Source organism: Lycium barbarum, chromosome 6 (assembly GCF_019175385.1).
Source record: "Lycium barbarum isolate Lr01 chromosome 6, ASM1917538v2, whole genome shotgun sequence".
NCBI lineage: Eukaryota > Viridiplantae > Streptophyta > Magnoliopsida > Solanales > Solanaceae > Lycium > Lycium barbarum.
In genome coordinates, this window is record NC_083342.1 from 28,448,515 (window position 1) to 28,466,877 (window position 18,363).

An 18,363-nucleotide genomic window follows, 5' to 3' on the forward strand; every position below is an offset into this window, starting at 1 on the left:
CATTTCAATTTAAGTGTCTTAGTTGGACTGGACACATAATTTAATAAGATAAGGAGACTTTTCAATCATGTGGTTCTAAAGATGTGTAATGTTTTAAAATGTCATTTGAATTTTGTGGTTTCAAATTGTGTTTGAATTGTCAACTTATTGATTATAGAAAGTGGCGCTCTTATTAGGACAGACCAAAAGGAAATTAAAACACTTAATATGGAACGAAGGGAGTACTATAAAGCTGTGAAAACAACAAAGAATGAGCAAATATAAAGTATAAAATAAAAAAGTCATACACATGGCTGTTTAAGGGGATTGCCTTATTAGAATGAAGCTTGAGTAGTGAAGAACGTATGCACCGATTTCTCTTGTGAAAGAGTTGCCGGAGCTTCTATAAATCGAAGTCAAATTTAATTTATGAAGATAAAAGTGGTGTGAAAATCACAAGGAATTACTGAGTTGTTTCATAGAAGCTGGAAGAAGTTAAGAAAAAATGGCCCTAATAATTGCTAAATAAATTGGCAAAAATCAGCGGTAACAAATTAGCTCACCCGAGATAAACGGAAGCTCTAAGATCGAACAAGGAAACGATAATTTTATGCGTCTTGATTACTTGAATATTATTAGATCTCTTGGGGAGTTCTCGAAAATAGTGGAATACTATAGTAAGAATTTAAAATGAATGATTTTGAAAAAATTCAATATCATAGAAGATATTAAAGAGATACCCATTGAATATCCACTTATTGTGAAATTGCTTGATATAAATAGAGATCCATTTAAGCCTCATCAAAACTAATGCATAATTTCTTGGTCCTGAGAATCATATCTGTGCGCAATTAATACATTTTATATCTTGTTATTACTGTGAGCATGATATAATTGTACTCCTACACGGAGATATTAAAATAATATCAATTGCATATTGCAAATAAAAGCCGTGAAATGAATGTGTTTATCCTAACAAATATTGTCAATATTTTTTTTATATACACGACATTCATTTAATCGACATAAATGTTCGATCCAGACATGTTATCTCTCCCCACGAGGGTTACTTTCCTACAACATTGTTCTACGTGACAGCCAGATATTACAAAGATAACAAGAAATTATAAAGGATATCAGGAATGTGTTTGGTAAAAACAATATTATATGATGATTCAACTCTATCGAAGGAATGGAGATGCGGATGATTAATCAATTCATCAAATGATAATTTGACAAATCTGATCACAGAGGCACTGTCAATCTCAACATATGATAAATTGGTGTACAAGATTGGAATACATTGTCTTCAAGGATTAAACGATGATTCAATCAAGGGAGTAAAATACGCGTTGTACACTTTTTTATTTAACCAAGATTTTGTCTCATTTGGGTTTTTCTGGTAAGGTTTTTAATAAGGCAGCTAAAAATGCGTATTACTAGATATGTGCACTTTTCTAGCATTGGATTTTTCACAGTAAGATTTTAATGATGCACATTATCTATTAATAAACATTCATGGGATGTAGGGTGGGTGGGGGTGGGGAGGGGGGGGGGGAGAGTGTTATGAATACACTTAATTGTGGATGTCCAGTTATTACTCCAGAACTTACAAGCAACTAACAAATAGCTTATAAATAGCTCTGCATCCAGCTTCGTGAAGAAGCTTCATGAAGTAGCTTACAAGTAGACACAACAGCTTCTGAAAGTTGCTTACAAAGCAACTTCAACTCCTCTATAAATAAAAAGCTAATTTTGTTCATTTTTACATAAGTTTGAAGAGCAATAAAATCTATGCCCCATCCCCCCCCCCCCCCCCCCCCTCCCACCAGAAAAAAAAGTTTTTCAGCTATATTACTTGTTGTCGTGTACTTTATTATTATTATTATTTCATAGTAAAGTTGTAAGTTTCCTTTTTACTCTTTTTATTTATGTTGTTTTTAAAAAATAAATAAAATTCAAAAGCAAACCAAAAATCACCTGCAAGGACATATGTGTCTATTTATATCTTAGGTTTAGGTAGTGATGTAGATATGATGTATGTTGAAAGGATAACCATTTAGCATTGTTTGGGAGCTTCAAGTTTAAGGTAAACTTAATGAATGATCAGACAATTATGATTTTTTCACCAAAGTCACATAGTTATATTTTCTAACAAAAACATTACAGAATTTTCATCCTACCAACACAAAAGTCATAATTGCCGAAAAACTCAACCTTCTGGTGAGTGATGATTTTACTCTACATTTTGATCCTTTTTAGTTTTAATCTAATAAATACATACCTGATTAAAAGAAGACCGACCTGACCTGGTCCAATTTTAAACCTTTCCAAGAATGATACTATCACGACCCAACCCCGTAGGCCGTGACTAGTGCCCGAGCTGGACACTCGTATACGTACCTGTTAGCTATAATCAACCCGAAACTAAACATAATATGGAAACTTGTAAAAACAAAACGTCGTCTCAGAACTGTCACATATATATATACATCAAGGTAACCTTTCTCCTGAGGAGTCACAATCAATCAAGCATGACATAACACGCAAGCCGGCAAGGCTGCCACTACATACGGGAACATCCCAAAATATATATGCAAGCCGACAAGGCTGCCACTACGTATGGGAACGTCCCAAATATAAGTCATGCTAACACAGCCGAACAACATCTGTACACAACCCACACATATGTCTACAGACCTCTAAGAGTATCAATAGTGACATATGACGGGACAAGGCCCCGCCGTACCCCTGGATAAACATATATATATACATCAAAAGGATCTGTACCAAAAGTCTAGGCTCCGAAACAATGGAGCACTCCAAGACAGCTGAGTAGAAGTCCTAAGCTGGAGGATCACCAAAGCGAGTATCTACACCTGCGGGCATGAAACGCAGCCCCCCGAAAAAAGGGGGTCAGTACGAGATATGTACTGAGTATATAAAGCATGAAATGCATTAAGGAAGATCATAACTGAAGTAGAGATTCCAGGAGACAAGTATGATAATCAAGAAATCACTGTACCTGTGCCTTACGAAACAAAATCATGCATATCATTATCATATACCATACCCGGCCCATTATGGGACTCGGTGAATAAAGTCGTGTACACGTATACCATACCCGGCCCATCATGGGACTTGGTGCTATAATCATATCATCATATACATATACCGTACCCGACCCTCTAGTGAGGGACTCGGTGAACAATGCAGTGAAACTGTGCACGGATACATACCCGGCCCGAGACTCGGTGAACGACACAATAACAGTATGCACGAGTAGAATATCATGAGTAACCACATGCAACTAAATCATCATCTGAGACTCAATAGAATAAGTGGAATAACTAACACTCGAGTATCAAAGGCGATAGTCATGTTGAGTACCCTTTAAATGTCACTATGGACTATATCAAATAGAGCCTCAGAAATCATAGACATGTATCAAGATAATATGAAATAGCTTATGGAAGTCAAGGACATTAGTCATCGTAGAGTCTCTAAGAATAGGAGCTTATACATACCGACTACTATCCAACGTATAGAAGACTTGAGAGGCAATAGCTCAATTACCTTAAGAGTTCTAACATCAAGAAGTGAATAAGAATCATGAATCACACTCGAAACTTATGAATAGAATTACCCCAAAGCTCATATCATACGTCACTTATATCTAAGACATGCCAAAAGAAAGAAGGGATAGCTTTACATACCTTCAACGCTTATCCGTAATACAATACGTATACGCTGCCCGTAGTGTCTCAACCTATATTAAGACGTTAAGAACTATGGTTAAGCTATGGAAAGGCTCAAAATGTATTCCAACGTTAGTAGTTCGTTTCTAGAAGATTAGGCGGCATTTCCCTTATATTCAAGCCAACTATAAAACAACCAAATCAACATCCATAACCACACGTTTAAGTACTATATCAAGACTAATCAAGAAAAGATTCGAGAACACTCCGAACAGCCCACATGACATTCCAATCAGCCCACATGACATTCCAATCAGCCCACATATTACAACATTCGATAATAATCTACATACGATTGCGACATATTCAAATTATCCTTAATGGTCTATAGTCATAACGTTTTCATCGAAACGACCTTGTAACAGCTCAACCAATACAACAACACAATATATAATCTTAACTATGCTTAATCTTCTAATTCAACAAGAATAACAACATGCCCAGAACAACCCCTAATTAACAACATAGAGATGCCCGATAATCTTACGAACATCTACGAATACACCAAGCAAACCACATACGCTTCTTATACGTTATTTCATACACTCCTTTCATCTAAATTAGTGAATTATACCAGCGAACACACGACAACAACATCATTCATTCATATGCAAGAAAACTACATTAATATCACAATAAGTCCTTACAACAACCCACAAAACAAATTCAACTTCAACTTTAACCATTTAATTCCTTCACTCTCATCGTATAATCCATGACAACAATAACCAAAATGCTACTTAAAATTAATTCACCATTTCTAATTAGAACAGTCCCCTACACGGCTCAAACGACACTTCAACATCAACATACATAATTCCTTATATCCAATTCACATTTACCAAATTATAACAAGTCCAAACCACCTCTAAAACATGTAGAAGAGAATTAAATCTTACCTTAACAAGTTTAACTCCTTAACGTTGCTGAAGTTGATGAATTTAAATACAAACGTTCATGCTGCCCCCAATGCTCAAATTCACGTTGCTAATGGTCTTTAAGTGATTGGAACACCTTAGAAAATTAAATTTGGCATCAAGAATTGTGAGCTCAATTTGCACAGCCATGGGCGTGAGCTGCCATGGCTGGAGCTTCTCTCTCTAGCTCTCTAATTCAACAAATGTTGAAGATGAATAAATGAAGTTGATGACTTATTCAATTAGTCATCTTATATGTTATATATGCTGTCCAAGGAGTTTACACGTGCCCCACTTATGGCATGGGCCAATCAGATTTGGCCATGCCATAGTGGGGTCCACTTGGCACACTAATGACATGATTTAATATTAATATAATCCCTAATCCCCACTTATTAATCTAATCATGGTTAATTAATCCCTAATCTCCACTAATATTTCTATACCAAATAAAATTTATAAGCAATTTGTGCACTAATTAAAATCGGGGATTAAAAGTCTCTATTTCATATCAAAAAATAATCTTGTCCTTAACTTATCTCGATTAGCTTAAAAATATTTCAATGTACAAAAATACGGGATATAACAGATACTGTGATAATCCACCATTTTTTTACCACCTTCAAATGTATCAATATGACGTATGCTATACATCCTTTGGAAATGACCGTCCAAATTCTGCCCCAAATTTGCATCTCTATTTTCAAGATTTTCATCCAAACTAATAGTGATTATTGTCTCCATAGTTCTCTGATTCAAAGTATCCACATCTCCTTATCTGTACATTTTTTCCCTAGAACCTCAAGCAAAATATTCCAAGAAAACAACTCTAGTCAATTAAACAACTAAAAGGGGCAATGAATTAGAAAGAATTTATCACAAGATTAATAGTTCTGATACACTGAAAATCTTCTGATGCACTGATAACTAGTAGTAGTAACTATCACTCCATAAAATTCAATTCTTACCGTACAACAAAATGTAACACTTTTCAATAAATATTATAATTACACTTGTCAAAAATTGGTTGGGTTGGGTCGGTCCTCCTTTAATGAAAGTTTTGTGACTTTTCTTTTAGAAAACATAGTTATGTAATTTTGATAAAAAGAAACCATAACTATAGTATCATTTATTATGAAATTTTTTCTTTCAAGTTTATCCGACTTGAGGATAGTGAAGCAAACTCACATCAAGTGGATAGTGAAGCAAACTCACATCAAGTCCATTCTTACTTCTATTGTTTTGAGTTTTTTGTATATGATTGTTCCTACATAATTGAAATGAAATGATTCCATTTAATTAGTCTTGCTATGTTTTAGATTATTTTGGCCTCTTGTTTGTGTCCATTTCAATATGTTTTTCTAATTTTATTCTTACAGAAATGCATAAGGCTGCGTACAATAGACTTTTGCGGTCCGATTCTTTCCAGAATTTCGCGCATAGTGGAATTTTTATGCATTGTGCTGTTTTTTTCCCAGCTTACTTTGTGTTTTGAAGCTTTTTGAATTGAGTTTTAAATTGTTTTTATCAAAAAGATGTTTATAAGATTAACTAAATAAAAGAATTTATTAGAAAAGATAAACTAACCCAAATAATTTTTATATTAATTAATAATAAATAGTTTAAACATTTATATAAAAAAATAAAATAAAAAAGATAAGCATAATATCATAAATCACAATAGTATGAAAGAATCAAACATGACAAGGACCTCTTAAATTATTCATATTTTCTTTATCATATACTAATATTATCCATGACATTATCAAGAAAACATAAAAAAGAGAATAGATTCACCAACACTATACAAGTGATTATTTCATTTCCGACTCTCCATATTTATTTATTTTCTTTAATTAGTTCTTATGTCTTTCACCAAAACAGTCTTATGTTACTGACTTTTGCAAAAATAAAAAATAAAAAATCATAAAAGGGGGTTTTGTGATTTTGTCCCTCTCAGGCATCAGTAGAGTGGAGTGCAAGCTCTCTTCTTCAACCCCTAAAACCCTAGTAATTCCACCATTCAGCTATGCCCCAAAACAAAGATATTCGCTTCACTTCATCTTCCATCAAACTCCCTCTCTTCTCCCCCCCTCCATTATACCACCATAATACCCCTAACCCATTCTTCACCAACCTACACTTAATCCTACAAAATTTTCCCAAATTCCCACACCCATTTCATCAAAATGGTGCTTTATTCAAATTCCCACACCCAAAATTCAATCCCCAAAATGCAATTCTTGAATTCCTAACAAAACCAAGAAACATAAACCCATGTTCTTGGAATTTACCAAATACTACTGCACCTCTACTTTGCTGTGCATCAATAGCATTGAGCAGCAATTTGGATACCCCGAAAACCGGGAATGAAGAGAGAGTGTTGATAAGTGAAGTGTTAGTGAGAAATAAAGATGGAGAAGAACTTGAAAGGAAGGATTTGGAGAGTGAAGCATTGAATGCATTGAAAGCGTGTCGGCCAAATTCGGCGCTTACTGTGAGAGAGGTACAAGAGGATGTGCATAGGATAGTTTCAAGTGGGTATTTTTGCTCTTGTATGCCTGTTGCTGTTGATACTAGAGATGGTATTCGCTTGGTTTTCCAGGTACATTTTTCCCTTACATATTACTACTAGTTTCTAAGTACTTAGGGGTCTTTTGGTAGCTGGTTAGAGTTATGCAGGTGTTAGTAATCCTTTGTTTGGTAGTGTTTTTCAACTATGGTATTAGTTATACATCCTATCAAGGGGTCGTTTGGTAGGACGTATAAGAATAGTACTGAATAGGGTGGATTAGTAATGCAAGGATTAGTTATGCTGAGATTATTTCTTATTGACAGTTTGGTGTGGTGTATTAAAAATAACATGCATTGCGTAATTTCTAAAAAAATTATTTGTTTACAAAAATACCCTCCGCGTTCTTTTGCTTTGAGGACAAGGGCAATTATGTCTTTAATCATGCTAATTCATGCGTTAATAACCCAGAGTAGTACTGAATAGGGTGTATAAATAATTACATGTATATTAGTTACACATCTTGATAAAAAAAAATGTATATTAGTTATACATATGTTGAAAAACACTATCAAATGAGGGATTAATAATACCAAAGCGAATACATGTATTATTTTCTCTAATATATCCTACCAAACGACCCCTTATTAGAATGATATGGGCCCAAATTGGGGGGTGGGGGAATAGATGTTCAGTATTGATATAGCCGGCCCAAAATAGTAGTTATTGTTGTATTAGTTTCTAAGTACTACTTATGCTTCAAAATGATTGTCTTGATCAAAGTAATATGAATCATTTCTGTCATTTCGATGTAAGTAAATTGCAGGAGTAATTTATCTTATTTAGCTTAAAAGTTTGTTTCTTAAGCAAAAAATGACACACAAATTGGGATATAAGATATTATGTTTGCATAGGTTAAAAAGATAGAACTTTCAAATAGTGTTATTCTACCTTTGGCCGAAAAAAATAAATTCAATTAGTGTTATTTCACTTCATTTATTGAAATTTCAACAACTGTAGACACTTATTCGACTTGGCTAAAATTCAATCAAATTTAATTAGTTTCTTTTCGATAAGCAAATGGAGATTGTATTGTCAAATTAAAAGTTTCTAAGTATTCCCTGCATTCCAAAATGGTTGTAATGATTAAACTAAAATGTATTATTTCCTCATTTTTGCCATGTGTAATTGCTTATATCATTATGCTTTGGCATAAGGTAGAACCAAACCAAGAGTTCCACGGTTTGGTATGTGAAGGAGCCAATGTGCTTCCAGCAAGGTTTATAGAGGATTCTTTTCGAGATGGATATGGTACACCAACCTTTTACTCTCTATACACCTTCTATTGTCATTTCTTTTCATATTCAAGAGCTTCTGGTTTAGATTTTTCTCTTTCAAGTATTTTAAGTAATCAGCCTATATCTTACATTCTGTATGGTAAGCAACCCATGCTGTGCTTATGTTGGTGTCAAGCAATGCAGGAAAAATTGTTAATATCAAGCGGATAGATGAAATAATAAGCTCTATAAATGGTTGGTACATGGAGCGGGGTCTTTTTGGAGCGGTGAGCACTTGATATGACATATGCAACCTATCATTAATTATTTTCATTTTGAATGCCTTACATTGTGATTTCGGAAATCTGAGTTAGAATTATCTTGTACTGTAGGTATCGAGTATAGAGATGCTCTCTGGAGGTATGATTAAGCTAGAAATTTCTGAAGCAGAGGTGAATAACATTGCCATCCGTTTCCTTGATAGGACGTAAGAACCCAACTTTCTTATACCTATGCTTTTAGTGAATGCACTAAATCTTAGCAATATCTTACACTTGCTTGCATGTCTCAGTGGTGAGCCAACTGTAGGGAAAACAAGGCCTGAAACTATACTTCGGCAACTTACTACAAAGAAAGGGCAGGTATGCTTAAACAGGTCTTTTTTAGTCTAGCATCATTTGATTATTTTTTTGTTCTTTTTAAACCTCAGTCTTAAGCTGTCTTCTAATATACATCTTGTAATACCTGAAACTTTTACAATTTGAAACACATTCTTAGTACTTTTGTGTTCCTATAAGTAGGTTAAAAGACTTCAAGTATATAAGAGTAGCGAACTAAAGTAGGTAAAGTATGTCAGGTAGTGAGCTTCCTAGTATCCTTTTCTTTTTTGTTTGTTTTGTACCCTCTCATTCTGCAGAACCTGAAGCTTTAGTAGTAGGTTCATTCTGTAGGCTAATAGCTGGTCATATTTTGCCTGGCAAGTGTCAACGTTATGCGTAAATCAATAGGAAGTTATAATTTTACCAGTTTGGTCACCTTTTAGAGAACAAAGAGGTTGCAGTCTTGATCAACAAGTCTATTCTCATTTTTATTTAGGTTAATCTGGATGCCAAAAAGTTACAGCTACCTGTTGTATAAATTTAGTTATTTTCTTCTTAAAGATATACTTTTGTCTAGTGGTAAGAACATATCGCGTAATGTATGGGTTAGGCAGACATCACGTCTTTGAATTCTGTTGTAGTCAAAAGCCTAATATTTGAGTGGAGAAGGGTAGAGGGGTAGGCCTATTATCCACTGAGTTTCGAACTGTGTGCCACTGGCCCTCACGAAACTCTTGGTTATCAAGAAAGATACATCTTTTGGTTATCATTTTTCCAAATTGCAGCTTCATCTCATTAGACAACCTTTCTAACCTACCATGTGATGAAGAGGATAGCTGATTAGGCTTTTCTGGGTTGGCAAATTGGGGAGATGTATGCAAAAAAATTGCATATATTCTTTTCTTTAAAAAAAACTGGTGTCCGAGCCAGCTTGCTCAGGCGTAGGATTAATCCGCTTGATACTTTCTATCTTCCACCAGTTTAAGTACCGAGTAATTCTATCCACCTAGACTTAGACCGATGAGAAGAAGTCACCTCACGTTTGCTGCCTTTGCTAGGATCGAACCTAAAAATAGCATTTACTTTGGAGTACATTGGTTGAATTTGAGTTTAAAAAAAAACATTGGTTTAATTTGATATTCTTTTGGAAGAGAGGATCCAACTGTTATTTTCCCTGGGGTTTGATCAGTGGACAGATTCAGAATTGACTACTGCTAATCTGATTCAGTTCTTTTCGGGTGGGAGGTGGTGGAAGAGAGCAGGAATTGGGGAAGGTTGGAATAAGATACGTTATAACCTTTGAGTGGAGTTAACACAGATGTGTTCAGTTTTTAATTGTTTCTTGACATATTCATTTGAAGTATCCATATCCATGTGGATATGCCTTGGTAAAATGAAGAGTCAACATAAATTACTTTACTGAAGTCAATGCACATGGATTTATCCATATTGGTGCAACTACCCATATGTTTAATCAAGAACCCTATGTACTGCTGATGAATAGACGTCAGTGAACAGGTGCATCCTAATTTTTGCTACTACAATGGTTGGCCCTGCAAAGTGATTACATTATCCGGAAGCATGGAGAAAGAAAACGCTAATGCTTAGCAAATTATGTGCATTTTTTCCTTTACCAATTTCCACCTTCTGATTGAGTGAAATTGGTGGAAGGTTTTATCCCAATTTTTGCTGCAAAAGTGGTTGACCTGCAATACAATTACTTGTGGTTGACCTGCAGTATGATTACTTGGGAAGCGTAAACAGAGAAATAGTCTTAGCATATACCCTCCTTCTGTCCATTTCTTTTTCCAACTTTTGCTCGTTTGTGCCTGTTGTACAAGATAGAAGCCTAGCTTTTTCCAGTTTATCTTTTCAAACATCTCAATCTAGAAGTCACAAAGTTGACTTGTCTTTCTTTTTGTTTATTGCAAGAGAGGTCCTTAATCATGGTATCCTCTTTTAGAGGGTACACATAATGTATCAAATGACCAAAAGAGTTTTATCTTACTCTTAGCTGCTTCTATAACTTCTTAATTGGGAATTGGCATAAGTGAAATTGCTGATTTTGCAATTGCATGGAAATTTCTCAAACTGTGTGCCATATTTCTTCCTGGGAAATCCACTATCTTTGTGCTTGTTTGAATGTCAATTTTCGTGTATTCTTGTTTAGGTTTACAGCATGCTTCAAGGGAAAAGAGATGTGGACACTGTCTTAGCTATGGGCATTATGGAAGATGTTAGCATTATTCCCCAACCTGCTGGAGGTGCTTTAGTGAAGATAGTTTCAACTGTCTAATGTTGTTGCACTTGTGCATACATGCATTTTTATCTTTGTTAAATGGGGCATCACTGGGATATTTTCTTTTTCTTTCGGGTCTGGGGGGGGGGGGGGGGGGGGTATTAATGACAGAAATCAAGGATGAAATGATACTATAGTATCAACAAAAAGAATCATAATAATGAAATTGTAGAGATATTGTGTATGCAGGCCACTGCAACGAAGAAAAAGTTAAGGATACCTCGGAAAATCTTTATTAGATAAACAAACTAACAAGCATTAGCTCTTCATCCCCTTTGTATAATTTGGACTATATGGCTAGAAGGAAATCGTAGGTGTTTTGATGGGAAGAAGAACATATTGCTGCTGTAAAATATAGATGTCTCCAATGTTTTTTTTTTTTTTTGGGAGAATGGGAGGAAGCTCTGAAGGAATTAGGGATCTGCTGGACTTAATTGACTCCTTTAAGTCTATAATCGGAGTTGAATGTCTTGTACATTTTTTCCCCTCCATACTTTTAATAAAATCACTTTACTTACAAAAAACTACTAACAGACACCACTTCCACTTTAAGAGATGCATTATGAGGCAAATGAAGTGTTCCCTCTTGTAAAAGTTTATTTCTTTTTTCTTTTGGAAACATGAAAAACACTTTATACTTTAATTACTAGTAGCTTTTTGGACATCAACCTAAAAACCAACGTCTTTTTGTGATAACTAAGCTTTAAACTACAGTCTAATCTAACTTGAAATAGTAATAGGCAAAATATATCATGTATTAGATCCGAGAATGAATAGCAAAAATTAAACAGATTTGTAATGAAGTGGTTTGTTCTTAGAGAAGGTGTTAAGAGTTTATGGCAAAATTGTCTGCTTTGTTAAATTTTCAGCTAAAAAACTTAGTAATAACTAAAAAGCTATTTTGCTTGTGGGTCTCTTTGGTGCTGGGGGTGAACAGTGATTAGGCAAAAACTTTATATAAAATGCCGTACATATAAAAGAGACTGTATGCACACCGAAAAGTTTGGTGGGCTCAGGGCCCCTCCTTACCCTTCTGGCCATCTACTGTGTGTGCTACTATTGCTCTTTCTGTAGAGTAACTTTTTGATTTAATATTGCAGACACTGGTAAGGTAGACTTAGTTATGAATGTTGTCGAGCGCAAGAGTGGGGGTGGTATTTCTGCCGGTGGTGGAATTTCTAGTGGGTATGTGATATTTGAGAAATTATTCTTGGTAAACTACTATTTCATTATGTCTCTTTTGGTTTCTCCACTGTTGTTTACTGGTATGTATTTCAATTTCAGGATCACAAGTGGACCCCTTGCTGGATTAATTGGCAGGTAATTTTGATAGTATGAAATTCTGTGTTAAGGTCTGTTTTCAATTTTGGGAGATCTTTTTGGGGTTAATGGTCAAAGCTTGGCTTTCTTCCTTGGTTCTTTTAAGTTTGTTCAACACTTTGTTGTTTACATTTCTAGGTGGTTGAATTGAACTTTTTTATGTCACATACTCCGGCTGTCCTGTTATCAAATTGTGCTGGTGAAACCTATACGTATGCCAAGTATAGAGAGTTCTCCTACCAAATATTTGGGACAACTTCTTACGAAACCAGAAGGGTTTAATTTCTCAAACAAAAACCACTAAGGGTTTAAAGTGACTTTCTATTCTAAAAAAAAAAACACAGCATATTCAGTGCACTACTTAGAAGCACTTTTAAGAAAAGCTCCCTTGGAGAGCACTTCTGCAAAATCTAAATATTTCCATTACTTTTTGGTGTTTTTATTTAGCGAGCTGCAAATCTACTCTAAATAGCTTTTATGAGAAGGACATTATGAAAGACCAATGTGACTATCTTTCTCAGAAAAGAAATCTGTAGAATGAGTTACCCTTTTTTAGCTAAAATAGTTCTAGGAAAGAAATTCTTGCATGGACTTCTTTTGAAAGACAGGATAGCTCTCTCAAACAAAGCCTTAGATCACTATAAGCAGACATCACTGCTAGCAGTTAACTGCTGAGTATTAGCAGTTATGTATTATAGTCGATATGTCTGCTAAATTTCTACCTTGAATTATTTTCCCAAAAAGAAAGGATCACTTTCAATTTTTTCCCCAAGGATATGCTGTTCATTATGTCCTTCCATTTCAGTTGTGCCATATACCACAAGAATCTTTTCGGGAGAAATCAAAAGCTGAATTTGTCACTAGAGCGGGGGCAAATTGACTCAATCTTTCGGATAAACTACACAGATCCATGGATTGAAGGAGATGACAAGAGGACTTCAAGATCAATTATGATACAGGTAATTAAAGTTCCCTAGAGTATATATCACAACAGTTTTGGAGAGCTCTTTTCTACCTGACTTCCTATTTTAACTAGAATTCGAGGACACCTGGGACACTTGTTCATAATCAACCCGATGGTAGCCTGACGATAGGACGTGTCACTGCTGGGATTGAATACAGTCGGCCATTCAGGCCAAAGTGGAATGGGACAGCTGGAATCATATTTCAGGTAGCTTTTATATTAGTGTCTTCGGATTATTTATGCCCTCCCGTGATATGATTATTTTACTTTCAGCTATGGTTTGCATGGTTATAGAGGGTAATGTAGTGATAATACCTTTATTGATATTTGGAGAGTATAACAGTTGATTTTGTAGTCTCCGGTTGACATTGAGTTGAATTGGTTACTCCAGGAGAATGAAAATTTCTGCCTGTGAGAAACTCAACTGTTGTTTATGCAGGGCCCACGAAAATATGTATTGTGTCGAGAATCAAATGTTCGAAGACCTTTCCATTCTTCCAACCTCAGCAGGATGTCCTAGCGTGCAATTTACTGTATGTAGGAGTGAATCCTAATTCGTGTCTAGATGGGATTTTGGGGATGGGGTTATTAGTAATTACATTTTTTGAACGTACAATCCCTAATTATTAATAAAATTTCCTTGAACCACTGTTGTTTCAGGGACCAAAGAGTATTTCCAGTACACAAGCTTTGGAGTATTCGTTGTTAAAGAGTTTTTTTTTTTTTTTTTTTGAGAAACAAGTGAAAGAGAAATATTAAATGTGCTTTATCTAAAACATAGAAGATAAATGTTACTCTTGCTTAGCGTTGCAATGATAACAAGCCCTAGGAATAATTTGAGTCATTTATGCAATAATGAGCAGAAGCTAGGCATGAATAGTTTGAATAATCTTTTACGGAAAAAGATTTTAGAGTGTGCCAAGGATGATGAAGACTCCTTTCTTGTTTCTAGTCTTGGGACTTCAACAGAGTTTTAATTATTCTTTCCCAGAGTCTTGCATATCTTTGTTTCCCATTTCTATTAATGATGTTGCTACTTGTCCTTTCCTATTTGAATTTCTCAGCGTGCTGGTGCTCGGGATGACAAGGGGAGTCCTATTATAAGGGACTACTACAGTAGTCCACTTACTGCAAGGTATAGATTGGTGATGGTTTATGCTGCATAAAGTGTTGTATATCTGACCATAAGAAAGTGTCCAATGTATTCCTTTCTGAACTTCTGCAGCGGCAACACTCACGATGATATGTTACTTGCCAAACTTGAGACTGTCTATACTGGTTCCGGTGACCCCAGCTCTTCTGTGGTCGGTTCCCTAATATTCTGCCAGATTCCTTGTCTAGGAAATAAAGGGATAGAATAAATTCTTGATGCACCCTTAACTTTATTACCCTGCTGTTTTGCAGTTTGTTTTCAACATGGATCAAGGACTTCCTGTGTGGTCGGAGTGGCTAGTTTTCAACAGAGTCAATGCTCGTGCTAGAAAAGGATTGGCATTAGGTCCTATGCGTCTCCTCCTAAGGTACATTCTCCATTTTTTTGATGATTAGCTCAAAAGATGCTAAATTTGGGTTTTCTTCCTTCAACTGTATCTCTTAAAGATTTCCGTAACTTAAATTGCTGGCTATTCTGATTCTTTTTGCAGTTTCTCTGGTGGTCATGTGGTTGGTAATTTTCCGCCTCATGAAGCATTTGCGATTGGTGGAACCAATAGTGTAAGAGGATATGAAGAAGGGGCAGTTGGCTCCGGCCGGTCTTATGTGGTTGGATGTGGAGAAGTTTCATTCCCTCTGGTAAGTAGAGGCAGTTGGACACTATAATCTGATAATGAACTCATTTCTCTAGATATTGGTGGTTTTTGCTGTCTTTCTCAACCATCCCAATGATGCTGGTGCTATCTTGACTCTACCAAGATGGTTGTTGCTAATGTTCTTTTATTTTTTATAACACCCCGCTCTATGTTTCTTTCCTTACAATTAGCTCTCTCTCTCTCTCTCTCTCTCTTGTTGGTAACTGTGGATTCGGGCCCAGCTTGAATACACCTTGATTACACCAGGACAGACCTGCATCCTTCCACGCCTACAGTACAACTGCCAGATAACTCACTGCCTCCAGTGCTTGGATAGATGAGAAGAAACCAAACTTTTTTGCCTCTACTATGTTCTAGACCCCAGTCTCCCATGGTCTTTGTTCCAGCTTCATTGACCACTAAGGCACACCCTTGGGTTCTATGCAATATATTAGTTAAATAAACGTCTTTGAACTGTCATAAAAAATAAACGTCTTTGAAGTGAATGCTGCTATGGATCATCTTTCTTATCATATTCCCACGTTTTGCAGATGGGGCCAGTAGGGGGGGCTGTATTTGCTGATTATGGCACAGACCTTGGATCTGGCCCAAGTGTTCCTGGTATGTATATCTAGTGTGATGTTGTTTACTATTTTGGCTAGTGCGCCCCCCCCCGCCCCCCCCCCCCCCCCCCCCGCCGCCGCTCCCTCCCCGCCCCCGATTGTGAGTACTTCATACCATTTTAATCATTTTTAATGGTGGGAGTAGTCTAATTGCGACCAAATTGGTAGAATAAACATCGGCATACTTGTTGGATAATAGGCAACATCTACTAAATTCACAAACATGAAGGGAAATGTAAACTATATTTAATCTGAGTGTCAAATTTATCTACTAGACTTGAGGCTTCATTGACCAGCACTCTACTCAAGTTAGTGTAAATTTTGCTTGAAAAGGGATGTATCTAGCCCTGCATGCTTTGTTGTTCTGTCATGCTAAAGCATTATATCATTGACTAAATCTTGATCTCTGGAGCCCCCGGGCTTTGGTCTAGTGGTAAGATGTAGCGTGTGATGTGTGGATTGGACGCACATCACGAGTTCGAATCATGCCGTAGATAGAAGCCTGGTATATAAGTGGAGAGGGATGCACCAATTATCCACCAAGTTTTGAACCGTGGTCGAGCTAGCCCCCGGAATATATATTCTTGAACTCTGGAATTTACATTGTACATTGGCGACCTTTCATTTAAATGTTGTTTTTTCCTTATCAGGTGATCCCGCTGGACCAAGGCGAAAACCTGGAAGTGGATATGGATGTGGGGTTGGTATTCGCGTAGACTCTCCATTGGGACCTTTAAGACTGGAGTACGCCTTCAATGACCAGCGGACTGGGAGGTTTCACTTTGGTGTTGGCCTAAGGAACTGATACTATTCCCTACCTCTTTTTTTATTGACATTTATATCATCTTATTCTTTTGGTTTGCTTTCTTAGGTTAATTCATTTACATCTCTATCAGTTGATGTAACATGTATATGACCGTAGAGGCAAACATATACTCCCTCTGTCCCAGAAAGAAAGATACATTTCTATATTTAGAAATAACTTAACTTAAAACTTTTTCTTTTTTTCTTGATGAAATGATTTACAGCCATGCAAATATTTAGATCACAAGTTTCAAAAGTTTTCCTTTCTTTCTTAAAGTTTGTGTTTAGTTAAATTATATCACATAAATTGAGACGGAAAGAGTAATATTTAGAAGGCCCGAGTACATTGTCAGCTCCTTGAAATTGACTAAAATTGTCATTTTAACGCAACGCATGACCTATTAAACACTTGGAAGTCAGTAAAATTGTGCTTATTAAAAATGATGTGCACAACTAGTCAATAAGACTAAATGCATGCACTTCAGTTGCTATGACAACACAAAACAACTAATGAAATATGACAACTGTTTAATTTCTTTCTTCTTTCTGCAGCGTCTTTCCTATGGTTTGCTGGTGCTTGAGAACTTCATCATTAGCTTCCCTTCCCTTCAGTTTCTTCAGTTTTTATTTTTTATTTTTTATTATGATTCGGCAAGTTAAACTGAGGCCGCGTTATCTAGTCTAGTAAATAATCATTTGCACGATTGGCCTTCAAAGGCACTGGTTTTTAATTTTTGTCCTTCGCCTAATATCCCGAGGTCCTGAGTTCAAATTCAGGCTCAATAAAAGATAAGAAAAAAAAAATCGCAAGGCAGAGTTTCGTAGCAAAATTAGGCCTATTCGGGCAAAAGTTAAGCCTTAAGGTAGAGTTTTGGTATAAGAGCCTGAAGGCAAAACTCTGCCTGATCAGGAGAGTTTGAGGCAAAATTCTGTTTTGCGAATTCAAATTCTATCTTGCGATTTGACTAAGCGGGGGTTCGAATCTGGAGTCAAGGGGTTTTAGCGAAGGACAAAAATTAAAGACCGCCAATTTGAGGGACAAAAATTAAAGACCAGTGCCTTTGAAGGACATTCCGCACAAAAAAATGTAAAAGAAATTTAAGAAGAAATTAGTGGGTTCCTTTGTTTCTATGGTTACTTCTTAAACGGTTAGGTCTTTTCTATACACCGGAGCTTTACTAATTGTTGTTATTGGGAACTTGTATATTTGAATACTGAAAAATAATGGAAGCTCTGCGCGTGGACTCTAGGTAGGTGGAAATTGATAGGGAAGAATATCCTGGTAGAAAGCTTTTGCATTTGGGATGTTATGGGACAAGGAAGGAGAATAGATTTTGAGGTGGGTTTTGGCATTAGCGTTCAAGGACATGAGTAGTAGCATGTCAATCCTGTTCACAATTGTCTCTCCATGGTTTAGCTCTGTTGCTGCCATTTTTCAAATTTACGAGTCACAGAACAATTCAGTTTTAGGATTACACGACCCAGCAGAGGAGTAAAACGAAGAAAACAAGAAAAAATTGAAAT

General features: G+C 36.0%; 1 protein-coding gene and 1 long non-coding RNA gene across 2 annotated transcripts; one reads left to right on the forward strand and one right to left on the reverse strand.

The window, feature by feature from the left end:
• Positions 1–2,451: 2,451 nt before the first annotated feature.
• LOC132599664 (uncharacterized) lies at positions 2,452–4,865 on the reverse strand. Its single transcript, XR_009566929.1, has 3 exons — positions 4,637–4,865; positions 3,696–3,748; positions 2,452–2,858 (listed from the first exon to the last, which is right to left on the reverse strand). It is a non-coding gene; the product is annotated as an uncharacterized LOC132599664 (long non-coding RNA).
• Positions 4,866–6,561: 1,696 nt separating this feature from the next.
• LOC132643686 (outer envelope protein 80, chloroplastic) lies at positions 6,562–17,040 on the forward strand. Its single transcript, XM_060360200.1, has 16 exons — positions 6,562–7,259; positions 8,384–8,477; positions 8,648–8,730; positions 8,836–8,930; positions 9,015–9,084; positions 11,213–11,306; positions 12,442–12,526; positions 12,626–12,661; positions 13,467–13,620; positions 13,698–13,832; positions 14,690–14,760; positions 14,851–14,929; positions 15,030–15,145; positions 15,269–15,416; positions 15,964–16,033; positions 16,686–17,040. The coding sequence occupies exons 1-16, from the start codon at positions 6,684–6,686 to the stop codon at positions 16,838–16,840; spliced, it is 2,061 nt and encodes a 686-aa protein (XP_060216183.1). The 5' UTR covers positions 6,562–6,683; the 3' UTR covers positions 16,841–17,040.
• Positions 17,041–18,363: the final 1,323 nt, after the last annotated feature.

Excerpts from the sequence above, each read along its gene's own strand:
- LOC132643686 (XM_060360200.1), top strand. The coding sequence starts at position 6,684 with ATGCCCCAAAACAAAGATATTCGCTTCACTTCATCTTCCATCAAACTC. Across the intron at positions 8,931-9,014 it reads ATCCGTTTCCTTGATAGGAC|TGGTGAGCCAACTGTAGGGA; the intron begins GTAAGAACCCAA and ends TGCATGTCTCAG. Across the intron at positions 13,621-13,697 it reads CAAGATCAATTATGATACAG|AATTCGAGGACACCTGGGAC; the intron begins GTAATTAAAGTT and ends TATTTTAACTAG.